General features: G+C 42.1%; 3 protein-coding genes across 4 annotated transcripts; 2 read left to right on the top strand and 1 right to left on the bottom strand.

Moving 5' to 3' along the window:
- The first annotated feature begins 2,980 nt into the window (after positions 1 to 2,980).
- LOC135485025 (pancreatic beta cell growth factor-like) lies at positions 2,981 to 7,766 on the top strand. Its single transcript, XM_064766750.1, has 5 exons — positions 2,981 to 3,180; positions 4,598 to 4,884; positions 5,467 to 5,506; positions 6,062 to 6,274; positions 6,806 to 7,766. The coding sequence occupies exons 1-5, from the start codon at positions 3,129 to 3,131 to the stop codon at positions 7,036 to 7,038; spliced, it is 825 nt and encodes a 274-aa protein (XP_064622820.1). The 5' UTR covers positions 2,981 to 3,128; the 3' UTR covers positions 7,039 to 7,766.
- A 424-nt stretch (positions 7,767 to 8,190) lies between these two features.
- On the top strand, positions 8,191 to 14,230 carry LOC135484101 (ethanolamine kinase 1-like). Its single transcript, XM_064765214.1, has 8 exons — positions 8,191 to 8,378; positions 9,392 to 9,669; positions 10,089 to 10,247; positions 10,848 to 10,990; positions 11,501 to 11,587; positions 12,798 to 12,961; positions 13,170 to 13,255; positions 13,509 to 14,230. Exons 1-8 carry the CDS (start codon positions 8,250 to 8,252, stop codon positions 13,582 to 13,584), a joined length of 1,122 nt encoding a protein of 373 aa, XP_064621284.1. The 5' UTR covers positions 8,191 to 8,249; the 3' UTR covers positions 13,585 to 14,230.
- A 61-nt stretch (positions 14,231 to 14,291) lies between these two features.
- Positions 14,292 to 20,242, bottom strand: LOC135484102 (uncharacterized). 2 transcript variants are annotated; one of them, XM_064765216.1, is made up of 6 exons: positions 19,998 to 20,242; positions 18,730 to 18,764; positions 18,263 to 18,400; positions 16,512 to 16,671; positions 15,830 to 15,935; positions 14,292 to 15,049 (listed from the first exon to the last, which is right to left on the bottom strand). In XM_064765216.1, exons 1-6 carry the CDS (start codon positions 20,125 to 20,127, stop codon positions 14,926 to 14,928), a joined length of 693 nt encoding a protein of 230 aa, XP_064621286.1. In that variant the 5' UTR covers positions 20,128 to 20,242; the 3' UTR covers positions 14,292 to 14,925. The 2 variants fall into 2 exon arrangements, with proteins under 2 accessions (XP_064621286.1, XP_064621287.1); XM_064765217.1 differs by lacking the exon at positions 19,998 to 20,242 and adding an exon at positions 19,133 to 19,363 and having other exon boundaries at positions 14,294 to 15,049.
- Between the last annotated feature and the right edge of the window lie 6,350 nt (positions 20,243 to 26,592).

Raw genomic sequence — 26,592 nt, 5'->3', positions numbered from 1 at the left:
GGAATTCCTATGGAGCAGCAGGCTGTACGCCTCATACTATCGATATATACCGACGACTAAATTTGACTAATTCAAGTTTCAGACTAGTTTGGAATGACAGAAAAAGTTAACGGATGTCCCCGGGCTATCAACAGATATCATCATCGCCCGCCGCGTATGCAGATCTTGGCGGTAAAATTACACGTATGGTTAGTCGCATTTCCGCACTGACAAGTCGTTTGGCTGAAATCGCCCTGAGCCTATGTCAATTCAAGAATATCTTCCAACACAACGATTACAATTTCTTGTTTTTTGAGAATATTTTTTGTACTTTTTCAATTTAGACTCTCATTTGAAAAGTACGCATGCATACTGTCCCCTGGCGATGGTGTCTCAGTTTACATACCGCGTTGGAAAGTGTCATCCACCTGGTCCCTTTCAGGTCAACATTTGACCAAATATCTGAGAGGTGACCAAATATTCATGTATTGGAATTGGATCCCTGAATCTGCCAATCAAATCCACGAAAATGCTCCTGCCTTAATCTTTCACATCGAAATGAATATGACACTGAAACAAGATGAGGGCCTCCATTGGTAATGAAATCAAAGGGTCTTTCCGAGAAATGAATCTTAAGACGCTTTCCGCAGATTACGACGTAACTTACGAGTAATCATTTAAAAAGGGATCTAACTGATGAATACAATGAACTGAGTTCGACTCCGACAGCTCCTGAATTGATAATTCTTTCTCGTGTTGCCGGCTTTGTAGAATGCTGGGCTGGGTTGTTCAAACCACGTTAGGTTTAACGGGGTCGGTTAGTCCTAACGTAATTTTTTTATTGTATCTCAAAAGATCTATCTGAAAGAGATAACGTCTTAATGACACTAAATGTAACCGTTAGGGATAACTTGAATTTCGTGCCTCTGAACAACCGCGCCCTGGACTGTATCAGCGTCGAAGTGTGTAGAAGGGTGTCCCCGTGGATTCATTTATCGCCGTCTATGCATAAGGTGTGGTACTCGTTATAGAAGGTTGGCTTATAGCTAGTAGTATCCCTTTGCCATCGCGTAGTAGTCTGCAACCAGATGGCGACATTTTAGGTGCGTGTGTAGAGATGGATTTGCGAGAGGATGGAGATAGAGGGCAGAGAATGAAGATGTACGCTATGATGCAGAGGATTTCAGTTGAAGTGCAGAGATGAATTTCACGTAAAGAGTGGGGATAGGGAGGGCAGAGAAGGCATTCGCCAAAATAACGGGTTTTGAGCTTTTGAAGAAAAAATCGTTTAAGAGGTGCATCCTCGAAGGGTTTTGCTGAAAAACCATGTTGATGTTCCTCAAGAGCGCAAAAACCTTTTAGTGGCTTTTCATTTTCCCAGAAAATATTTAGGGAGGCTGTTTATTTGTATTGGCTGAAAAACCTTCAAAAGCTCAATTTTGAATCGTTCTTTTTTTAGAGAGTGGGGAGATGTCCTCCCGGAGAAGTATGACCTTGGGGATCCCTCCTCATGAGACGCCTGCGCCACATGGATATCTCCCGGAGAAGAAAGATCTTGGGGATCCCTCCTCATGAAACGCCTGCGCCACATGGATATCTCCCGGAGAAGTATGATCTGGGGGATCCCTCCTCATGAAACGCCTGCGCCACATGGATATTTGAGTTTGATGGAAAAAGCTACTTATTAGATATGACCACCTTATTTGACTGTATTTGCGGTTTCCTCATCTTCTTCGAGACTTAAGTGGACGATTAAAAAAATCAACTATGGCGTTTTTGACTCATTTGAAGATCAGGGAGTTAAAAATTTGGCCATAAACAAGGTTGTTTTTTAAGAACCTGTTTTTCCACTTAAACTTTTGCTGTTCGTGCGAAATCAGACATTCACGACTCAATATCATGTTCGACAACATTAAACATGTAAATGCAGTTGTCGTTAACGTCCTGATCGGCAGTAAGATTTTTTTAATATCCGGCGAATGTGTACATATAGTTGGGTATTGTTTAACTGCAACAGAAACGTTATGGTCATCACTGGCTTTCACATAACCTTGGTAATGGCTTGACAAAAGGAATCCATATTATGATGGGTTTTCAGTTATAAAACGCGACAATCATGAAAAATGTTAATCGTAACTCAACGAAGCGACAAGAGTATGCCGCCTTGAAATCGGCACTTAATGTCTGCCAAACACGCGAAGTTTGGTAAAGCAATTGAATCGTAACGCACGGCGAGTGAAACTCCTTGGCTCAAGGTATTCAAAATTGACGCAGTAATCACTTTTTAAATGGGCAGTATGATACCTCGAGTTCTTTAACAAGTATCATAATCTTTGGCCAGTTTTTTCTTTAGCCTTGCTATAATGAGACGCTAAGAAAATCTCCACCCTGACCTGAAAGCCTTGGTGGTTCAACGGTTCGAATGCTGGACTCGATCTGGTGGTCACGGGTTCTAATCCCCTGAATCCACTACATTTTCCTCCTTTTTTCTCTTTATTTTGTTGTTATTTATTCATTGATGTACATGTTTTTTAAATATCATTATCATAGTATCATTATTATCTTGAAGAAAACCCCTGAACCCGAACTTTACAAACTCGGTTCACATTACCCTTGTCGGTTGTTTAGGGCTATCGAGATTTACCATAACCATAACCATCCGAGAATCGGGAATAGAAAATAAGAAATTAGTAACCACTTTTAACTTGGTGCATGAAAAACCTTGGTGACATCATTGCCAATATAAGTCGCATGACAGACGGACCGAAAGCCTCGATATTGCTGACAGAGTGATACCCCCCCCCCCCCCCCCCGAGTAAGACAAGCGATCTGCAATAATGGCACTAAATGGACTCGTGAGTAGACAACATCCGGATTCTGTTTGCCAACTGCACATTAAATAGCCTGGAACTGGTCTCTGACGCTTAGCGGAAGTGCAGGTCTCAGATCGGGTACAAAATCTTGCTCGAAATCCATCATTTTACATCAATATCGGAACGGCTAGAAATTGTAGCAACATTGGATTGGATTGATTCCCAATTGGTCCGTCGTGTTAGTTGCTAAAGAAGCCAAAGTTATTTCAAGCAAGTAAACTTCAAATGAGTAAGCAGTAGCCTGCATGCATTGACAGGAGTCGATTACAAACTCAAATGGCGAATCAAAGTTCGACAACACACATGCTAGCAATGCTCACACTTTCAGGTAAGTTACTTTTTGTCCATTAATTCGTTTACACATTTTCACTTCTAATCAACTATATAATCCAGTTTTACCGATCTAGACCGGTTGTGAATATCCAATTGCACGCTGGATATCATGCAAATGGTCGTTTGATGCCATTAACCATGTTTATTTAATTTATTGGCTCTTGCCGATTAAGTCGTATCGACCCCCACGAAAGATATCTCGTGAGGTCGATGTTATCGCGAGATTTGCCCTAATAACCCTTTGGTCAGACACCAAAACAATGGGAATTTAGGCCTAGGTGCACGCGTGCTTTGCTCAAAGACAATAGACCGCGATGTGATGGGTTTGGCCTGAATTTTTCTTACTACGAGATACGGGCCAAAAACCGGAATGTTCAATTTGGATAGACTATGGGTTCGGTTGGTGAAATCACGTTGTCCGATGGTGGTCGCGACGCAACGTTTTTGATAAGCATTCGATTCGATTCCGTAGCAATTAATCAACCGATCTCAGATTGGTGAAACTGGGGTGTTTTCACCGACGCGTACATTACCACAGTAGCGCTGAGCAAATTCTACGATTTCACTACATGGGGAGTATTAGTAGGCCCTTCCTCCCAAAAAGTGCTTATTGATTATTTACTTCTTGATTACTTGTCTATTACAATCACGGCCTAAAGCAAGGTAGAGAAATAACGGTCATTGCAGTCAACAAGAGAACTGCTGTTCTGACAGGTATTGGCTAAAACACAAGTCCGAATGTCTGGGGGAGGGGATATAGTGACGTTGCACTCTTTTGATTGAGCTGAAAGACGTATTCTTGGCTGTTTTGCAAGGAATTATCATCAAGCGTGCTTGCCCTTGCCCATCCAGGCTTGTCGACCGCCATAAAAGCTGTCGCATGGGAGTCGACGTCAGTGGGTGCCAGTGTGCTTTGTTTAAAAACAATAGAACGTGTGTTGGGCTAAACCTGAATTATTTTAACTGAAAGGAAAAATATTGAGATGATTGATTATGTAAATGTTTCATCACGAGTATACAATGTTGTATGCATACCAAGCACTCGCTGATCTGAAGAGGCCACCTTGGTCCGTAAATCGATTTAATTAGTGTCACTCGAGTTTTTGCTGAATTATACTTTGTATAACATGTATATGGTTGGCAAATTGTTTAATTTTGAAATGGCAGGACGATTTTCTTTGAACGACTGCAGCAACTTAGGGGAGAGTAGAAAGGACCACACCGTTCATTTTCTCTCGAAAATTCGATTGGGAAAAGACGGGGAACAATGTTGCGCATCCGGCAGCATTACAATCCGATTTATACAATGTTCTGAAAATGCTGAATCCGGACCAAGTGCGAACATATAATGGCCAGCGTATAAAACCCGAACCAGCATATTGCATTCTCACGCCGTTGCCATTTGTTTCCAGTCTTGGCAGTTGGGTGCAGCGGCCAGTTCGTGCGCGATACCTTCTCGCGCACACTCCTCGCGTGCGGTCTTAAGGGCTCAAAACTCATCACCCACGTCATCGGCACCCACACCTTGAAGTCAAAACTAGAGTGTTCAAGGCTGTGTCTGGAGGATGCAAAGTGTACCTCCCTAAATTGGAAGACGAGTGGCGGTCTGTGCGAGCTGAATTCGTCAGACAAGACTACAGATGCAGCCAGTCTTGTCTTGAACAGTGACTTCTTCTACTGGGCACCAGACAATTGTCCGGTAGGTTTTTGACAACACCCTTTTTAAACCGTGTAAATCCAACTACGATTGTACCCCATGGGGTCCTTTGCCACGAACTCTAAATCCATGCAGACCTAAAAAATTGTCTCTCTAATGAAAACTACCGCCAGCTTAAAGTGAATGATCATGATTTGTACGAGGAGGGTGGTGGTACGTCCCATTATTTACGAGCCAGCATCAGGGCCCGGTGTTTCAAAACAAATTTTGTCACTAACGCTGGCGTTAACTTAACATAGCGTTATCTCCTTCAGTTAAGCCCTTAGACTTAACGCCAAGTTCAGTTAACGCCAGTGTTAGCGACAAAACTTGTTTTGGAACAACTGGACCCTGACGTCAATGATGCCGTTGTTCTTACGTCGATAAAACCAGTGATGGACCAACAACATTATCTTTCCGAGAAGTATATCTTTAAGCTGATCACACCGTAACATGTCAGTTATCATTTCATCAGGGTCTGGTGAAGGCAATGAAATGGGTTGGACTCCGTCAGCTCATGAATGGCGTTTTTTTATGATTTCTGTTGTCAAAAGCTGTTCCTTGTTTTACAACATTCTTTTACAGGGTTACACGATTCCTACCACCACCACAACAACAGTACCAAGTAAGTTAATGGCACAATCCATGATAAAAATGCATTTGTGATTCCGAAATCACTCCTGTAAAGTCGTGTCATATAATGATTGGCAATGATTCGGGAAATAGTATTAACCACATTACGTTGATTTACCCTATTGCAGGCTTGGCTTATAATCGGCCTCCGTGAAAGTTGTTTCATTGGGATCCTTGTTATCAAGATTTCCCCTGATAACTCTTTGACGACATTAGACCAAAGGGAATTTACGCCTAGTGCCAGCGGGCTATGTTTGAAGACACTAGACCGTGTATTGTTCCCCATACCCTGATCGGAAAACTTTATAAGCCTAAGAAACTGTTGCTATTCCTTGGCCTTTTATTTGGGGAGAACCAACCTGCTATGGGAGGCAAATATAATGTCGCGATCATGATAGACCGCCTCATGATGACCACCACAGGTTGAAACGCCAGAAACATAAATCGAGCACTGAAAAGAACTAAGAAGAAGAAGACGCCAAAAGCGTAATTCGAAAGCAAGAAGACGTAATTTATCAACCTACTTAATCTTATTTTTGTCTTCTAGCAACAACTGCCTACCAATGTTTACCACCGGACAAGACTGTGTCGGACAGATGTGTATCAGTCGATATAAACCCGAAAACTTGGGCCAATGCCGACACCTCCTGTAAGACAAAGGCCCCGGTCGGATCATGGTCCCTCTTGACGTTCGAGCATGGGAAAACCTTCTTTGATCAGGTCATATCTCAACTCTTCACTGCAGCAAACGAAGACAAAGGTGAGAATGGGCGCGTGATTCATGAAACGACGCTAAATGAGGGGCCCTATTGAAATTAAAGGGCATACCTCATTCAAAGTTTTGGTGTCAGCGCAACTGAGCAGCGAAAGTATCGTGGAATGAGACCAGACGAGGTAAACATAAAAACGTTGCGAAAGTTGTTATAATCGGCCAAAAGATCAACCTATTATAAAACTATCTGAATTGCTTTCTACAATCTTACTTGGGGTGCATGATGATTCACTGTGCTTTGACTTTTCGCGTTCCTGCAAAATCTATGATATTATTTGATTCGACTGTCCGCGTATACATTGGGCAAACAGCACCTACACCAGGTGTAACATGTGCACGTTTTGCCTACATGTTTGCACCGAGTTATAATGGATTCAAAAGGGATACTCAGTGCACGATTTCCAAGCCTCATACATTTATTTGTCAGAAATTCTTATACGTGGCTTGGCAATTAAGTAAAAAATATGATATTGTCAAACCAGTGTGGGAACGAATCGATTTATTTTCTTTTTAATTCAGACTACTGGATTGGGTTGCATGAAGATGGAGGTACATGGAAATGGACTGATCCAGCCAGTACTCCACTCGGAACGCCGGAGAAAGAGATGTGGTACATGGCGCAAACAGGATCTACACCAGGTATAACTTGTGCTACTTTGGCCTACAAGTTTGGTACATACAAATTAAACGGATTCAAACGGAACGGTCAATGCACTACCGCCAAGCCTCTCATTTGTCAGAAGTATACATAAGCATGACTGAGAGCTTGGGTATGAACAATTAGACCTACATATATGACGTGTGGGAACGAACTTGATTTTTGGGCGGCCTGACGATGGAGGCATACGGAAATGGACTATTCTGGCCAACACTTCACTCGGAACGGTTGACGCAGTTCTTTGGCAGACTCTTAGAAAGAAAGGTTTTGTAGAAAAATATTGGACAAAACATTTCACAAATGTGCACCCCGTTGTGGTTTTCTGCAGAACCACAAAAACAGGAAGGCCTTTTCATTTATTCTACAAAATCTAGAAGGGCGGCATACATGTATTAGTGTTGGCCGAAAAACCACTAAAGGTTTTCAAAAGCCCGAAAACCTTTAGTTGTCAACAGTTTACATGGGAGACTAATCAAGGTCGACAGCAGGCGAAACGTGCAAGTTTTGCCTACACTAACTGCACCTCGGTGGGTTTAAAAAATTGAACTAAAAAACTCTCGAAAAGAACCTACACAGCGTTGTAGTCAGTGCTACAAGATCAAGCTAGTGAGAAAAAAATCTAAAAGATCCTTTGGGAAGTGTGTGAAGAGTTTTTGTGTATCCTATACATTTCTCTGTGCATCAGTGTATTGTTAATAAGGGCTTCTAATTAACTCTCAATCTCGCTATTTTGGCTATTAGCCTATAGATCTAGCAAGTTTTCTTGTATGTTTTCATATAAGTTTGGGCTACTGTAACTACACTATAAACCCAAAAAATAAAAGGAAAGAAGTTAAATTTTGATGCATTTCGTTTATTTGGTGGTCAACTACTACTGGTTGAAAATCCAAAAGTCCGATGTTATTATTGTTACACGAACAATCACGAGGTTGTGAAGATCGATCGCGTGTATATGCGATCGAGTGGTCGGCCGAGAATACATTGGGCCCCGTGTATCATCCCTGGTGATTTTTTCCCACATTTCCATACAAAAGTCAGATGGAGAGACCGTGACGTCTCAATAGGGGAAAGAACAGAAAAACGTGTCAAGCTATCTTTGCGCGTTCAAGAACAGTGAGGGGAGACACGCAGAAACGGAACACGCCAGAACGGTCACGATTTTTTTCCCATCAAAAGGATTTGGGTCAACTGTCTATCAAAGGTCATATATTTGATATTTTGCCCGTTCTACATCGTGTGACGATCGACCTGAACCTACATACTCTGTTCAATGAGTGACAGATTACTTTGGGCCTAATGTAAGTCATGTCCTCGGAGAGAATGACTCCTCTACATGTAGATGTAGAAGTGGATAGTGCCAACTACGAGGAGGGATTCAGGCAGATCCTTGGCATAATCCGGCCGGGATGGAAAGGGGAAGACATCAAGTTTAAGGTCAGTACCGTCAACCAGTTGGGAAAACTAATGGAAGTCGCTGATGAGAGCGACAGTTAAAGCTATCACAACCACCCAGTTCGGCAGACAACTGCGCTTAGTTACGTTGCATGACATAAGGACCGTTTACACGGGACCAACCAAACCCGACCAGACCAGACCAGATCACATCATATCGCTCACGACGTCACAAATGACGTATTAAGTCTCGTAACAACGTACATTGTTAGTATGTACATCGAACCGGACCAGCCCAGATCACATTCGATCGTGCGCGTTTAGACGGCAGACCAATCTAGACCGATCCGGATCGATCTTGATCGGTAATTATTGGTCTCGTTTATGACGCCGTGAGACATGTGATCTGATCGTGTCTGGTTTGGTCTGGTTTGGTTTGGTTTGGTTTGGTCTGGTTTTGTTTGGTCCCGTGTAACAGCCCTATAAGGCATGTTGCGCAACCATTGCAAAGCGATAGTACGAATGGCGAAGTGCGATATACTAGTATGTAAATGTATTTTATCGATAACTAATATCGAAAATTTTCTCGATTTCTCGCACGAATAGAAGATGTTTTTACAGTTGTCACGTTAGCCACGGAATTAGCCACAGGACTTCATGACACGCCAGACTTTCATTGTTCGTACTTCGTCTCCGTAGGAGTTGTGTAACCTGCGTTATAATAAGTTTGGCAGCAGAGAAGGGTGCGAGTAACGCGGCTCCAGAACTGTGTGCATTCCTCATACTGAACTCCCAGCGGTATTGCCTCCGTAGCCTCCGCGAGTTGTCCAGCGTGGCGCGCGTTATCTGGAAACTGAGCTATGTCAATACGTTGACTAGGGTCAAAGATGGCATTCCTTACGGTGACCAAGAGTATAGTGCCATGGCAATATTTCAGCCTGTCTTCCGTGCAACACATCCACACAGTGACAATGTCTACATATTTCGCGTGATTATATGTATTTCCATTTGTGCTGTCTTGATGAGTTAGTCACCACCATTTTCCATACTTTCAGCGAATACAACAAGGTATGCTGAACATTCTCGTGATTTGCTATATCACAGAAGAACCTGATGATTCCGCCATGTTGTTGAGGGTTATCGGGGCATTGTTTGCAGGCCATAGGGACAGAGAGAGGGAAATCGCTGCAGTCAAATTATCAGGGGAACTAGATCTCGGACCCAAGTTTTATTGTTCTTTCAAGAATGGCTACGGCACCGGATTCTTTCCCGGTACCACGTACGGATGGGATGACGACAGCCTGAATGCTTTCCGGGATGATCGAATGGGAAGGTAAATTACAAGACACGGCTTTCTCTGAATCCAACAAATGATTACGTCACACTTTGTCAACTCCATTTTGCGTCAGGCTAAGCTGCTACTAAGAATGCTGCAGGTAAACCAGTTAGCCCCTCTCCCAAACTAGCATTTTACGCATGTCTATAACGTCATTCGGCTGAAAATTGTCAATGCTTTGTGATTGATACGCGGCGTACGCTTATGTAATGAGAGGCCTTCGGCAAAGAAGGACGGATCACAGATGATACGCAAGCCATTCGCAACAAGTAATGCACTATGAGATGCGTGTAAATTTACCGTGACTGCAAAAAAAGAGTTATAGGATGAAATAACGCCCATTCTTCTCGACGTATTACGTGCTTTACTTGAGCTTTTTCTTCACTTGGCAACACAATCATGTACTTCATTTTCAGGGCGGTTGCAAAACTCCTTGCCAAATTTCATTGCAAGAAAACATTAGCAAAAAGTCGGGAATCCAAAATGGGAAAAGGAATAGACATCATAGCAGTCGCTAAAGATGAAATGGAGAAGCATTGGTCGAAGCCCATGAAGAACAAGGAGTTAACTGAATAGTGAGTTGAAGATAACAGCAACTCAGTCAGATTTATCAAGTTGCTTAAGTCGGATAAGTTTCTGGGTGAGAAGTAGAGTGCCGAACAGAAGTTGGGCATATCATTTGCTGGAACGGACAATGTTTTTCTGCCCTTAGTGTGAATAAGTTGGAGGGAAACCGTGGGAAGGAAAGGTATAGCATCATTTTGATAGCCCGAGAACAATATCTACACGTCTGTATTCTGCCAGTTGTTTGCTGCAAGAGGCTATAATTGTACCGGGCTATAGGCTTAAACCACTTTCATACCTTGCCTATCCAACTTGGCGAGACACCAGGGTCTTTCAAAGACTCCGCCTAGAATGACCACGAGAAGAGCCAACTAGCCAACCGCAATCATGACAATTATCACCATAGCAAGCTAAGCCACTGGTACAATATACATGTACCTTAAGCTTCCTCTAAATCTAATATCATGCCACTAACCAAGACCTTCGCGGCGATGTTGATTAAAAGGGGGCATCTGTGGAAAGGAAAAGGCGTTACAAAAGGCTTCCATTCTATTATGGAATTGAGTAGGTGTTCCCTATGAACTCACAGTCATTTTTCCTCCTCTCATTAGCTTTTATGAAGGTTTACCCTCCAAGGAAGAACTGCTGGTAGAAATCGACCGACTTGCTGTCATTCGGGATGAGATGAATGTCGAGGCGAGAATGCTACACGGTGATCCCAACCCAACAAATATCATATTCAACGAGAAAACTGGTAAGTTAATAGCGTACAACAAGGTTAACATGTTGGTCTCTTTGACCATTTCTCAAGGGTAACTTTTGGTATGGCACTAGTTGACCTATCTGAGATTGAACTTAAACTGTCGGTTCTTCACCTTGTGCCAGTGTAGAGGAGCTATTTCATGTTTTTATCATGTTAACTCTGCCCAGTGACGAAAGGTGTTAGAAATTTCCATTTTAAACCTTTGGTTTGGACGACTGAAAAAACAACATCAGAAACTGATACCTCTACAAATTCATGTATCTACCGGTAGAAGGTTGATTGAAATTGTTGAGGATGGCGGAACCATACAATGGCATCTAAAAGACAAAAGTATAGGACGAGTTACGCTTGTTATTTCAAAACGTTTGTTGATACTCCTTGACGAATAAAAGCATTTCCGAAATCGTCCTCCTTTTCCTTACAAGTCCCCTTTCAGCCACAAAAGGCTGTCGGCGTTATAGTCACAGATGCCAACAACACAGTAGAAATCTTATATTTCAGGCAAGATGGTGTTGGTCGACTATGAGTTTTCAGGAATAGGAAATCCATTACTGGACTTGACATGGTACCTGAACTTTGCAGCAATAGGTAAGGTAACGAGTTCCGGCGCAGGTTGTATGCAACAATGACATGGTATCAAAGATTAACGGCGGAAGGGACTCTGTGGTTACCAATCGAAAAGAAAGTGTTCAAAAACCTTACTGACTGCGGTCGTTTAATCAAAGGGACATGGAAAGTATCACTTACGCACAGCTTCACACGTGCACTGAATGTTTCATCATATGATATATGTCATACTAGTTCTGTAAAATAGGCTACTACGAGTAGTTTGAAAAAGATGAAAAAGACCCATGGGTTAATAACGACCATCTAAGAAAGGCACGCGATTTTTATTTTCAACACGCGTTCATGCATGTACCATGCTGCTGCAAGGGTGGTCTGCCTTGTCCCTAAGTTTGATCATATCACTCCGATAATCAGGCGACTCCATTGGCTCCCAGTCAAGGCGCGAATAGAGTTCAAGATACTTCTACTCACATACAAGGCACTCAATGGACTTGCGCCTGCTTATCTGAGTGATATGGTTGAGCTACAGCGGGGGACCTCATACTCTCTGCGTTCAGATGGAGCCGCCCTGCTGATTGTTCCGCGCACCAAATGCAAGACATTTGGTGACCGAGCATTCTGCAGGGCTGCTCCATACCTCTGGAATCAACTCCCTACGTCCATCCGCAAGGCGGATTCAGTGGTATCTTTCAAGGCCATTCTAAAAACTCACTTATTCAGGCATGCTTTTTTCAACAGCGCCTGAGAGTCGAGGAAATTGCTTCCTCGAATCAGGCGCTATATAAATATTTTAATTGATTGGTTAAGCGTTAATTTTAATTTTCATTCGATCGAGTTTTTGTAAATAAACAGGTTTCGCAAGCCTTACGAACGACAAGTACGAAGTACGAAGGTCTGTCGTGTCATCAAGTCCTTTGTAATCATTTACGCGAAACTCGTAAATCATCTTCTGTACTTAATTGTATTAAGAGGAATGGGGGAAATTTTTTTTAAAGTCGTCTCCTAAGTATATTACATACTTCGTACTTCGTCGTTCATAGCTCTTCGTAACGATTGCGAAACCTGCTTAATATGGACAGAATGACGAATGTGGTATCCCTAGGATGCGAGGATGTACATAAGTCTGCCATTCGTACAGCAAAAATGTCATTACAAAAACAGGTCATCAGCTAACAGTAGGGAAAAGAGAACCATGATGATCTTGGTATTGAATCGTCGAATTGCCTTCTAGGGTTATACCGAGCTGATGAGGATGATGAGTACCATTTCGGTCCCGAGTATGTGAAAAGTTATGTGCGCGCCTACCTCACGGAGCTAAAGCGTCTGGACGGCGAGGACCCGCCTACCGAACGGGAGTTTGAACGGCTTTACGTCATGTTGCTAAGATTTTACATGGTACGAGTATAAAATGCTGATTCATTCTGAAAACTACGCAGGGACATTAGCTATACAAACTGAAAAAGCATTTCGGTGTACGCTCACAGAAGCAATTAGCCTGATGATTCGCTGGTTTGCCATTTTATCTAGGTCACTATGTTGGTAGAGCTTGGCGAACCTCTGCTGTTATCCATTGAGATTCTTTAACTAACTTGACTATTTTCAGATCTTCTCGCTGACGATAAGCATGTTCGCACTACCTTTCTTGAACAGCTCTCTTGACAGGGTACCAGATCCAAAACAATTGATGAGGTAAGAAAAATCAAAGACGCAAGTATCCTCGTCAAAGGCAAGCCTCGGATAGCGATCGTTCAGTAAATAGCTCTTTTACAACGTGTGATAGTCCATTTATCACCGCTCTGTCACAAACATGTCTGAATAAGGATCCTCATCGATATCCTTTCATGATTGAAATGCAACTCTAGTTTTATGCCAAACATATAGAACAGATTGCAGGCCCTGTTACTGTTACCTGACGTGTAATGATGTGTCCGTTGCTTTCCAGTTCTTACAGAGGGCGTCTCCTGTACTATCTGAAGCACAAGGACAGAGTCTTCTCCATGCCAACCCCGCAGGTTTAGCTCGACAAATGATTCAAATGCCGCTGGCGAACATGTCATGACGTCCATTAAATTAGCAGAACTCTTGTCGATGAATTCCTTATTTCGGCCGTCAGTCAGCCAAAAACTGAAAATATCCACCGACGATCGCCGTGACCTACACATTCTTGCCGCTTTCGTTGAAAACTCGACGTAAGCGCTCGCAGTGCCGAAAATCGCTCTAACAAACTTCCTATAAACTTGTGGTCCAAGAAACTTCCCACCCTACCTTGATCGTGACTTATTTGTGTTACCCATGACGTCAGGCACAACTCGTTTTGACAACTGAATTGATCGGAAGTTCACTGGACTTCAAAACACGACTTTTAGCCTCTGCCAGCGCCGTCGTCGTACACCAGCCAGACCCTAATACCCACTACAAGTCATCCCGACTACCCACTACAAGTCATCCCGACTTATCGGCGGTGAATATCAGTCCATAAGTCTCCTCCTTTTACAAGGAAGGATATACCCACAACGACGGTGGATCGGCATGCTACAAGTGGGAATGTCAGCTCATGTCCTCGGGCCTTGAAGGAACGCCACGGCATGTATCAGTTAGGACGAGCGATGGCTTTGGGCTGTATATATGAACTTTGAAAGTTGTCAGTGCCTGAGAATATTTTTTAACAACGAATCAAGTAACACGAATCTTTTTTTCTATGTCATTTTATTCCCAACTTGTTTAATTTCCATCCTTATTCATCCTTACACAGCTTGCCATCCTAAAATCCAGGTATCAAAAATTTATTACTAGAAAACTGTTATGATTATTTCTACAAAAAAATACAAAAGAAATTGATTACAAAATAAGACTTTTTGTTACTTATCATTAGTGCTACCATTGACTCAACAGCTATGGACAGATCCGTTGACCGTTCCAATCTATATTTCATGTTCATACGACATGCCTATGTCCATATGAGTATTACATACATGTACATACCTATTACACTATAGGGTCACCTATGAGAGAAATCAGCTCAAAGCTATTCAGTTTAGATTTTCAAAGATTATATATTTAGCCTCAGAGTAGGTTGGTTACTCGAAGATTTAGCTCACGAGATGCTACATTATCGATTACATCTACATTCACAAAGTATTACCATTGTGTACTGTTCTACGTGTACACGTGGAGTGCGGTGCCCAGGGTTGGCCTACAAAAGTGCAAACACCCTAATTAGCATATTATTTGAATCTCCGAATCCATTTTGATACTGGGGTACGACATTTTGTCACAAAATCATGAAGTTTTGAATCTACCAACATCTTATTCTAATCTATACTTCATGTCTTCTAAAACATTCTCATCAAGCCATAGGTCTACAGATACCATCTTTTGCCAAGATATTTGTCCTGGAAGTATCCCGTCCAGGGCGCCGAGTGACATCCGGCCGGAATGTCCCACACGCTGGGGTCTTTGATCCCAAGGGTCATGTTGAAATACCTGAAATAAAAATTATTTTTTAATGTACGTGTACATGTACAAACAGATGCTATCTTTCAGGTCAAGTTCATTCGTCCAATGTTGATGCTTTTAATTACATTATACATTCTATATGATGCACGTCGATATCAATACGTTGAAGTTGACAATGATTAATGTCCGTATCATAACAGATAGTCCGTGATTTGCTATTTCTGAAGAAATATGTGTTTGTGTAAAAATTTGATCGGACAAAAAAGATTGATGCTAAAGCTGGATACTCTCAGAGTGGCTCACTAACTGCAGTATGATACTTGGCTAAAATGTCTTCATGGATTTACTTATACTGGGCAAAACATTGACGAGATAATTACATAACATGTAAGTCGAATTATGAAGCGGTATTCCTTTTCATGATTCGACTTACAAGCTGAATATAATGACCGCTTTGATGCTGAATGTCTTCAGAACTGTGTAGGGATGATGAAAATGACAGATCGAGTTGATTTTGAATGACATGTTTACTTCGATCACAGGTAAATCGCTTCCAAAACTGACACAAGATGGCGTTTTCAGCCACAAACTTTTTCATGCAGTTAGTTCTTTGCATTTGTAGACTTGCTACAGTAAGTGTATTAGAATATCTCTGCAAATGGATACACAGTTAAAATATATTTGCCTCCAACCTATGAATATTCATTCAATACTGGTCTTGTCTCCTCCATGCATCTCGTCTACATGAATAGGAACCGCCATTTTGTCTCGTTTTTTGTTGTGATTTATCTGTCACCGTGTACTTACGAAGTGATCACAACTGTAGCTGGCTCAATACCGATCATGGCGGTTTGAGAGACGGGGTAACAGTCTCCATCAGCAGTCCATGTAGAGAAGAGCTTAACTGGTGTGCCTGGGTAGTAACGGTATGAGAGAATACATATAATCTATTACATTTTTCCAAATTTTGAAAATAATGGTCTTATGGAAAAGTCTTCAAAAAGGATGGTATCTAGACATTCATAAAATCCAGATGTTTTGCCTCTAGCCATTATCATCATTGTGGACACTTCAGGAGTAAATATCCTTCCGCCAGTTTTTAATTAGGGTGGGGGGGGGGGATAACACGTTGTGAGAAGTGACGCCGGGGTACTCGTAGGATTTTTTCCAAACATTGAATTTTGATTTTTAATGAAACTTGTAGGCTTTCGTACCGGTGTAATGTTTTTGAGTGTTTCTGTTTTTGAGTGTTTCCCCTCATTGTTTGGGAACGCTCAAAAATAGATTGACAAGTTTTTCTGTGTATCCCCCCTATTGAAAAGTCGTGGTCTCTCTAGCTGCCTATTGTTTGGAAACACTGACACATGGGAAACAACCACAGATGTTACAGGGTCCGAATTTCAGATCACGCCCGAAATCGGCCATATTTACGGTGATTCACGTGACCCATCCCCACCCATAGAATTCCACCAAGCAGTGGTCTGCATACCTGGAAGCGTTTCGTCCCAAGACTGAAGAAAAAAGGACTTTCCGAAGAAAATCTCTCCCACATATTTGGCATTCTTCTGCACTTTAATTGTCGGGAATACTGGTGGGGCAGTTCCCTTTACACATGTACCCTTTAACACGTCGCGAATGTAAGCAACGCCCTGGAAGGGAACAATTTCAGTTAAGAAGTAATAAGGGTTTGAAATGATTAACACAGTTTAATGCATACGAAGGAGCGAAGTCAGCACGGATTGAGGCTATCGATCGAGATTGCAAGAACCAATAACGACACCATTAATATTAAGGAAGTGACTATTTGGCAAGCCCGGCTCACCAAACAGCGCCTTTTTTCTGCCCTGGATGGAGAGCCGAACTCATGCATATTCAACCATCCAGGAGCTCATTATTATTCGTGGCAACACGGTCAGCAACACTGGAGTTACAGTGAAACGCCTTTAGAAATGCACACTAATGCATTTAACATGCTTATCAGTTATAAATCACGTTTATGACTTTTTTTTGTAAATCTATACAGTCATGTACATGTACATGCTTCTTCATGGATTATTGACCAAAACCCGAGTTTAGTAACAGAAATTGAATCGAGAGCGGGAAGTCGGCCATTGTTAAATATGCGCATATAAATTCGAATATGACGTCACTGCTCTCTGATTGGCCAACATGTTGTAACCTCTCCGGCTCGCCAAAAAGGGTAGTATTTTTGCCCTGTTTGGCAAGCCCGGTGTAATGTTTTTGAGTGTTTCTGTTTTTGAGTGTTTCCCCTCATTGTTTGGGAACGCTCAAAAATAGATTGACAAGTTTTTCTGTGTATCCCCCCTATTGAAAAGTCGTGGTCTCTCTAGCTGCCTATTGTTTGGAAACACTGACACATGGGGAACAACCACAGATGTTACACCGGCTTGCCGAACAGGGTGGCTTTTTAGTGCTGTTTGGCAAGCGGCTCTCCAAACAGGACAAAAAAAGATGCCTGTTCGGCGAGTGGCTTGCCAAATAGACCCGGCCTAATATTAATCCTAAGTGGGTTCACCACCTGGTTAGAGAGTTTAAAGGCCCATGTATACGACGCGTGTTAAAAATTAGAAAATTTCCAATTGCGTAAATACATACTGAATGTAAACCTTAACATTGCTGTCGTATGGACAGATGTACAAGTAGGCCTACTGTACACATCAGGTTTCAGCAAAGTTGCAAGGATTATAACAGTACTACCGTATTGCGTATAACTGCATTTCTTTTTTCTTGACCCACTATTAACTATATGAACAGCGTTCGCCTGTAACATCAACAAGTTACGAAGTAGTCATCGACACATCCACTCACGTGTATCCAGTGCGACCGAGTGCTTATTCAGAGATTTATACATATATACTGCGGTAGTCCCGCTAGTCCGAAATGGAAAAAATGCCCGCTGCATAGTCCGCAAGTGAAAAAAAGGTCCGCTAATTCGAAAATGAAAAAAAAATCCGGTTAAAGTGTATTATATTACGCTGAGCTAGCTTTCTCAACATACGAATAATCATCAGAGTAAAATTATATTTCGTTCGAATGACGGTGTATTTTTTTTCATTTTGGACTAGCGGGTCTTTTTCCCTGTTTTTGGTCTAGCGGACAATCGGACCAGCGGGATATTTTTCCAAATAAATTTTATAGTGTGCTCTTCGGAATAGCGAGCCTTTGGAATAGGGGCCGGTCACCGAACGGATTGCTTGGCATGATATTTTGTTTACCAACCTTTTTGTAAAACACCAGGATTTCCTGAATCAGGGTTTGGTTCTTGGGCAAATATATCGTTTCATACACCCTCACGCGCTCCGCAGTTGCGTCGTATGAAATGTTTGAAACGGCCACCGCATTTCCTGGTGAGGCAAGCTGAAAAAGGATAGGCAACGTCTAGTAGCCGCATCTTTCGCTTTTACTTTCGATGAAGGCAGCTACAGTGTAGATCCAAAAATGCAAGCCATGAAAATGTTCATGAAATTCCTATTCGCCAAAGTTTTAATTCCAGATTTTTCAATCATCAACTGCGCAAATGTATGGATGATAAGGAAAGTCTAATGCTGTTTGGTCTTCCCAAGTAAATTGCAGGCTATTTGTTTTTGTTTTTTACTTCGGTATCATGCGAATACAGCGAAAAAAAGTAGCGGTTGCTCTGGTAGGGTGAGCTAAGGTGTGATAAAAACACTGTGAAATTAACATACCTGAGTGATTTGCCCTTGGAAAACCGATGGTGCAACTGTAAAATGGAAAAAAATAATATCATTATCATCGATTATTGCGTCAAATCGTTTTGGTCAATGTGCATGTATTGAGAAACAAGACAAGGCAAATTCGACAAATTTGACTGCGTAACAGTCAACACCCCCGCACCAATTATACAAAGAGCCCAGCCTCTCCTATTCAAAGGCCAGTTGCAGCCTAGAAAACGGCCAGCAACCTTGGGTTCTACAGGGATCCGCTAGAGAACGTTACCCTCATCAAATTCAAGACATTCTGCGAAAATATCTACCCGGCCCCCGCAACATTGGGAGATAAGGTGGATAGTGGATATACCTCCCTCATGAGTATGCAGAATGTTTCCAGTTGTGTATAAATATTACCTACCACACGGCTTTGGAGCTCGGATATTTGCTGTCATCGTCACCACCCCAGGAAGACCATGGATGGGGGAAGCGATGGTAGTACCAACGATTCCCAAAACCAATACGGCAATGGCGTTGTAAAACATCTTGTTGTGCCGGTACACCGAAATGTCTCAATGTCTCAATATATTGATCAAACTCGTCTGTGAACGAATGGGCCAGCCTAGACGCAACACAGGCTATATTTCGAAATGTGTGTCATGCGCATGATTTAATATGTCTCGTGACCTTTTGTCGTGTATCAGGGGAATATGGCAGTGCTTAGCTTCGGCTGTTATAAAACGCGGATTCCGCGGAACAGCCGGCTTAGCTTCCTCCTTGTTAGTCATCGCTCAGTATTCTCACATCACATGCAGAATTATTCATAGTCACCACTCGATATATGATCTCGTGACAGGCGAGTGCCAGGTATTAAGCCACCTGAGATCTTGTTTTTACTCCTGCGGCATACAAATAAAAATAGATGGGACCTGCCACCATGTTGGCAGGTCCCATCTTTTTTTTTAAATGCGACACAGGCAGATGCAAGCCTAAAAGCGATATATGAGTCGACCATACGTACCACCATTTTGCGAAGAACTGGAAATCCTATTGCAATGCAATCCTTGCATCCTTGATTGCAATGAGAACTTCTTCAAAATACAGTGAATGCCTATTTAAAATCTGAAAAACAATGAACAGACTCCTACCCTTGAAATTGGCTTAAACTTCGTTTTCAAAAAGTTCTAATTGCTTTTATAGGATTTCAAGTTATATTCAAAATGGTGATGCCTATGGTCAAGTATTGCGCATCGATTTCCACAGCCACTGCGTGTAACGATACCTACCACAACGCTTTGGCGGACGAGCCCTGGCATCCGCTGACATGCTTGCCACCCCAGGATATCCATGGAAAGCGTTGGCTTCGATACTACCAAACATCCCCAAAACCAACAGAGTGAAAGTGCTGAAATACATCTTGCTCCACCCGGTGAATTCAAGGCTCCTGTTCTCCTCAACGTTTATATCGAGGAATTCAATGGCAAAATGCAACACGCGTTACATGCGTTATACACGTACATAAAATGGGTATAGGGTAACCCCCAGACTATGATAAACGCTTCATATAAAATTTTTAAGGACGTTTTTAACAAATAGATGTTCATGAATATAAAGTGTGTCACGGCCATTGTCCTCTATATATTCACTAGAGGAAAGTTTTTTTCTGTATTTGTCCACGGCCTTATTGCGATAAAATTCAAGAGCCATCCGCTCTACTAAACTTCATGTAATCATCTTTTGTAAATATTTTGATATGCGAGGTTTGTATCAACAACGGACATTCGAGCTAAATGATGAATGCAGGATTTGGGTTGTGAAGGCAATCGAAAAACTTGTTAGTAATACACTAAAAGGAACGGCTTAATTGAGAGTTTCAAATCCTCAATTGAGAGTGCACATATGTACAGTAGGTGGGTGAAATTGAAACACTAAAACAAAAGTTAATTTTTGTTTCTGTATATTATCCTTATTGGTAATGATCGTACTGCCGACAAATTTCACGGTTTTTACACAGAGTCCTATAAATTTCTACTGTCTATATCAATGCTACTGGTATTTAGGCTATAAGTATAGGGCGATGCGCAAGCCCAGGGAAAAAGCTGAAATGTATCTTGCTCCATAAGGTGAATTCAGGGCCCCTCTCTTCAATGTGTTTGTCGTGGATGATGTCTGATGGGTCATATTTTGTTATGCAATGCATTCAAAACAATCCTGATAGGCATTTTAGATTATCAGAAGGACGTGTCTGCTGCATTTGCCATCTGACGCAGTAATGACGTAGGATTATGAAACACCTGAATCGCAGGATGCCGATATCAAAGATGGCGGCAATTGATAAATTCCATTGGCTGAATTTTTTTAATTTCGGCACTGTGCGAGTTCGGAGGTTGACTTGAGCCGGAATCTATCAAGATCCAGAGTAAGGCTACTGGGCGAGTAACCTTTTCATTCAACCGCTGCACATGTACAGAGGGCATGGACAAATACGTCATGATTGACCATCCAGACGCTGTCAGGTCATTTTAGGAATCCTCACGTTTTCTAAAGTGTGACGTGGTGGCCCTTATGCAAAGGAGCATCTGTGACCAAGGTATGTTGCCCTGGCCGTCCCACAACGATCCTGAAACAAGCGCAACAGCTGCAAATGTGTGATAAGCAATTTGACGACTTTGCAAATGTCGAACCTATTAAACTTAAAATAGGCTCTATCATTGGACATTTCTATTTGGTGCTAATAGATATTCTCATTTAGTCCAGGGTATAACACAGTGGGTTAGAAAATATTCCCGAGGGTACATTGAGGCCAACAGCTATTTTGGTCGACATCGATTCCAAACCCTTTTTCAAAATGGCCATTCAAACCATAAAATTAGCTACCATCTTTCTTTGTTGAAGGGACAACTTTGGCATGAGACAGGCTGTTTTTCATGCAAAATAGCTTCAAGTAGGACCGTGACTTCTCAAGGAGCTGAGAGAATTATTGACATACCATCAAATTGCCAAAAAAGATCTCACCATCTGTTGTACAACGGATTGGATGGTCACGGGTTCGAACCCCGGCGAATCTTTTTTTCGTGTTTTTTTAAACATTTTCTTATCATTATTCATTCATGAGCGTTTATCAGGCGCAGATCCAAGCGGGTGCACCAGACGCACGGCTCCTAATTGATGTAAACTTTTTTTAATTGACCGCTCATGAAATTTTGGAACACACCTGTCCAGGAATTTTGATGAGAAATGCAGTGCACGCTCCCTCTTCTTCCAGTTCCTAGATTCGCCGGCCCTCTTATACCATCATCTTATACCATTGTGAATATTATCATGAAGAAAACCCCTTCACCCGAACTTTTCAAGTTGAAGTACACACTGATTCCAGGTGTTCGAGCACTCCAGAGATTGGTTTGACTAGTCGGCGGCTTGAATTCCCGAGGGTACATTGAAGCCAACAGCTATTTTGGTTGACCTCGATTCCAAACCCTTTTTCAAAATGGCCATTCAAACTATAAAATCAGCTATCATCTTTCTTTGTTGAAGGGACAACTTTGGCATGAGATAGGCTGTTTTTCATGCAAAATAGCTTCAAGTAGGACCGTGACTCCTCAAGGAGCTGAGAGAATTATTGACATACCATCAAACTGGAAAAAAGATCTCACCAAAACGGAATGTAACAGTACGTTTGCCTAAAAATCTAAGATTTGCAAGTCATGTCAAACCCGTCTCACATTACACGCTCAATTCATTATTAGTGATGAGCATTTAGTTTGTAACTACAGTGATGAGCAGGCGGATAGATTCAAATTACAATGTACATATCACCTTCCTGGCCACCTAAATCCCACACCGAAATTGTCCCTTCAAGTCGCGTGCACGGAGCTATATAGATACGATTGCCGTGTGCATGGGCATTTCCGACTCCAAAAGAATCGACTCGAATCTTAATTCAAATACGGCATTGCCAACATCATTGGCGCCAAAGACTATTTCTTTTGACCCTGTTGACCTCGCTTCTAAAAATATTTTGAGAAAGCCATTCAAACATTTAAATCAACTGCGAGCATTATCTATAATATCACCGAGCTATATAAATACGATATATCAAGAAAACTCTGTCGCAATATTGAATTATACGATTATCTGGGACTATTTGTCCCCAATTACTCTTCCGCCAGCGTGACCTCGTCACAATCATGGCGCTTTTTCAATATGGCGACGAATTGAACGAGGTAAATCCCTGTCTATCATACCCTTTAGAGTATAGCCTTGATGGCCTCGTCGGTTAGACTGTTGTACAACGGATTGGATGGTCACGGGTTCGAACCCCGGCGAATCTTTTTTTCGTGTTTTTTGAAACATTTTCTTATCATTATTCATTCATGTACGTTGATCAGGCGCAGATCCAAGCAGGTGCACCAGACGCACGGCTCCTAATTGATGTAAACTTTTTTTAATTGACCGCTCATGAAATTTTGTAACACACCTGTCCAGGAATTTTGATGAGAAATGCAGTGCACGCTCCCTCTTCTTCCAGGTCCTAGATTCGCCGGCCCTCTTATACCATCATCTTATACCATTGTGAATATTATCATGAAGAAAACCCCTTCACCCGAACTTTTCAAGTTGAAGTACACACTGATTCCAGGTGTTCGAACACTCCAGAGATTGGTTTGACTAGTCGGCGGCTTGAATTCCCGAGGGTACATTGAGGCCAACAGCTATTTTGGTTGACCTCGATTCCAAACCCTTTTTCAAAATGGCTATTCAAACCATAAAATTAGCTACCATCTTTCTTTCTTGAAGGGACAACTTTGGCATGAGACAGGCTGTTTTTCATGCAAAATAGTGTAATGTCCTTTGATTTGCCTTCTTTGGTACTCGATATACATGATATAGTGAACTAATGAACTTGCAAATCGGCTTTTAATTCAACTCGTACTTTATTGTCTCGTCTCGCCCGTCGACTACAATAACAACAACAATGCACCGTTTTCGCCCCGGCCGCAACACGGGCCGAAGACAGACTGGGGTGGCTCGGGACACCACACCATCCCCCACAAAATTTGGTCAGTGTGTAACTGACCACAATGTTACAGAATTCAATTCACTAACATAACAGGGCTTTCATATGTTACCCAAACATAAAACACAAAAATAAGAGTTAGCGTCTTGCTGAGTTGGGTAGGGATTATCCTCCATCATGTCCATCCTCAGTATTGTCTTCTCCAAAATCATGATAATAATAATACTGAAATGATTTTATAATTATCAAATATAAAAAAACACCATTACTAGCTCCGATCCTGAGCAATAAAATACACAAAACTATAGATCCAAGTACACGCAATAGTACATGAAATGAGTCCTGAGTCCATTTCTCTGCATAGAACAAGGATATACAAACACAACAAATATATCCAAAAATAGTCTTAACATGTGTTGATCAAACACACTAAACGAACAGATTGTCTCTATAGGCTTCCCTCAGTGCACTACTAAATGAATTTAAAAGTCTCTTATCCATTTACTAAGTCCTTATTGCTTCAGAACGAAAATCCTCCTGTGAGCGGCAGATCAAAGGCACCTTAGTACCCTGGCATGAGGTAATGTAAATCTACACCTCTCCCTTCCCGGAGTACAGAGCGTCCCAGGTATAGGGGTGCCAGGTTACAAGTTACCTCGGACGAAGAGATGAGATGATGTGCTCACAAACCCTTGCTAATCCACTCTTCGAATAGTGGAACCTATCACCTCCAAAATCATTCCCTTGGAGATCTGGATGTGGAATCGGAACAAACCCGGCATCTATCATCATTTGGGTGATTCGTCGCACATTTTCAACTTGGTGTTGCCTATCTCGTAAGGATGGGGGTATGGGTGGCTGCAGATGGTACAATGTCAGATTTGGATACTTGGCATGGAGTGTCTGGTATAATTCTGAGGTAATCTTCTTCAACTCTTGTGGTTCTCCTAAGTTCCTTGTGTGGTTTAACCCATGATTCAGGACAACCGCTCTTGCTTTAACACTTAGGATATTGACAGCCTCAGCTACATGTTCAATCCGTTCTCCCGAATGGGCAATTGGGTAAATGTCAATGGATGGCTTGCACTGCTTGAACATGGAATCTCCAAGAAGTAAAATTGGGTATACTTTATCCGAAGATTGTATTTTCAGAGTCAGTCTGTTCCAGTAGTTTAACAAATCACGAATATTTTCCCTTGAGGTAGAATGACTAGTTACTAACTCGACTAGTTTTTCCTTCACAGTTACCAAATTACTTTTCCGTGGCCTCCATGAATTCCTGAAGCGGAAGATGAAGATTTTTAGAGCTTGGATAACAACAGAGGTTATCATCCTTCCAGTGTCTACAAGATTTGCTTCACATGTTTGACATAACTCCAGGATGACTGTCCTTGGTACGGTACATTGTCTGCAGCTCTGTAGGCCCGATCTAATATAGGTGAAGACTGCTTTACTGGCCTTCTTCTTCATCTCCTTTACCTGATCTGGTAGGGCATCCAACACCACCCCATCCATTGTTGTCAACTGAAAGTTAAGAGATTGATTATAATGGAAATCTCCCTTACAGGGATTGTTTAAGCTACAAACAGGTTTTCACTATTAAGTCATTGCTGAGATGCGCTTCAATTTTAACTTTCTGGCGCGCTTGAGCCATCGCATTTTGTTCTGTTGCATTGATGCGGAATCGCGTTGGTTTGTGTCACGCGCGGCGCAATCGATAGACAAACGGAAACGTGCAGGCCTCTGCATATCATTACGTGGTCTTAAGCAATATTTGTTCATGGGTACTTCGTCTGCTGGATCATACACAGATGAATCAATTGAAGAGGCGGTGCCATCCAGGTCTGGGTTTGGAATATCTATTGCAGATTCCCCATCTGGTGGATCTACTGCTCCATCTGATGGTCCCATCCCTGGACGTTGCACGTCGGGGGAACCAGATTGAGAGTTAGGGGTACCAAAGCGGCCCTTCCCTTCTGGTGTATCTAAAGCAGCACCAAGAGGGTCCCTCAAATCTGGTCTTGACATCAGCTTGTCTTGTCCACGAGATTCTGGGGTTTCTTCGCAAGACCTTCCTATAGGCAGTTTCAAAAATTCTAAAGGCATAGTCTCTACCTCTTCTTCAGACTCAGTCTCAGAGTTCCCAGCAGCTGACTCCATTTCAAGTTTCTCAATGAAATCCTTCTTCTCTGATGTTTTATTAGGATGATCATCCACCCGACGTGGCTCATCCTCCGTTCTAATGTAGAAGCGCCGCAAGTTGTTCAGATGGACCACTTTTGTTTGCTTGGTTTTCCCATCGAGAGGCACAATCCTATAGTTCACCTCTGATATCTTTTCCTTAATCTTATAAGGTCCCTTCCATGGCTTGTGGAACTTGTTAACCTCATCTGGCCGAAGATGATAGTCTCTCAAGAGGACTAAATCATCCTGGGAAAAAGAAGAATTTTTCATCTTCTGGTCATAGTACTGTCGCTGTCGCCTCTGAGCCGTCTTCAGGTTGTCCCTGGCATTTCGATATGATGTTTCAATTTTCTCTCGGAGATCCTTCACATATACTGTTGTTTCTGGGGAAGCAGAGCCACATGTAGATGTTCCAATCATAAGGTCAAGAGGTATTTGCATTTCAGCTCCGAAAGTCATTGCAAAAGGAGTTTCCTTTGTTGACTCATGTATACTGGACCTATATGCCATGAGTGCTGATGGTAATCTGTCATCCCAATCCCGTCCCTTTTCATCTACAAGGGTTGTTAGCATTTTCTTCAGGCTTTTATTCAGGTTTTCAACCTGACCGTTGCATTGCGGGTGATATGCAGTTGTCCTAGTCTTCTCAATGCCTAATAAGCTGCACATCTCTCCGAAGA

The sequence above is a fragment of the Lineus longissimus genome, chromosome 3 (genome assembly GCF_910592395.1).
Source record: "Lineus longissimus chromosome 3, tnLinLong1.2, whole genome shotgun sequence".
NCBI classification, from domain to species: domain Eukaryota; kingdom Metazoa; phylum Nemertea; class Pilidiophora; order Heteronemertea; family Lineidae; genus Lineus; species Lineus longissimus.
Note: the sequence above shows the minus strand (reverse complement) of the source record. Positions and strands in the feature narration are given on the sequence as shown.

Coding starts and splice junctions, on each gene's coding strand:
- LOC135485025 (XM_064766750.1), top strand. CDS start 3,129: ATGGCGAATCAAAGTTCGACAACACACATGCTAGCAATGCTCACACTT. Junction 3,181..4,597: donor AGCAATGCTCACACTTTCAG/GTAAGTTACTTT, acceptor ATTTGTTTCCAG/TCTTGGCAGTTGGGTGCAGC. Junction 4,885..5,466: donor GGGCACCAGACAATTGTCCG/GTAGGTTTTTGA, acceptor ATTCTTTTACAG/GGTTACACGATTCCTACCAC.
- LOC135484101 (XM_064765214.1), top strand. CDS start 8,250: ATGTCCTCGGAGAGAATGACTCCTCTACATGTAGATGTAGAAGTGGAT. Junction 10,248..10,847: donor AACAAGGAGTTAACTGAATA/GTGAGTTGAAGA, acceptor TCCTCTCATTAG/CTTTTATGAAGGTTTACCCT. Junction 11,588..12,797: donor CCTGAACTTTGCAGCAATAG/GTAAGGTAACGA, acceptor ATTGCCTTCTAG/GGTTATACCGAGCTGATGAG.
- LOC135484102 (XM_064765216.1), bottom strand. CDS start 20,127: ATGTATTTCAGCACTTTCACTCTGTTGGTTTTGGGGATGTTTGGTAGT. Junction 16,672..18,262: donor TCCTGGTGTTTTACAAAAAG/GTTGGTAAACAA, acceptor GTTCCCTTCCAG/GGCGTTGCTTACATTCGCGA. Junction 15,936..16,511: donor TTGGGACGAAACGCTTCCAG/GTATGCAGACCA, acceptor GTTACTACCCAG/GCACACCAGTTAAGCTCTTC.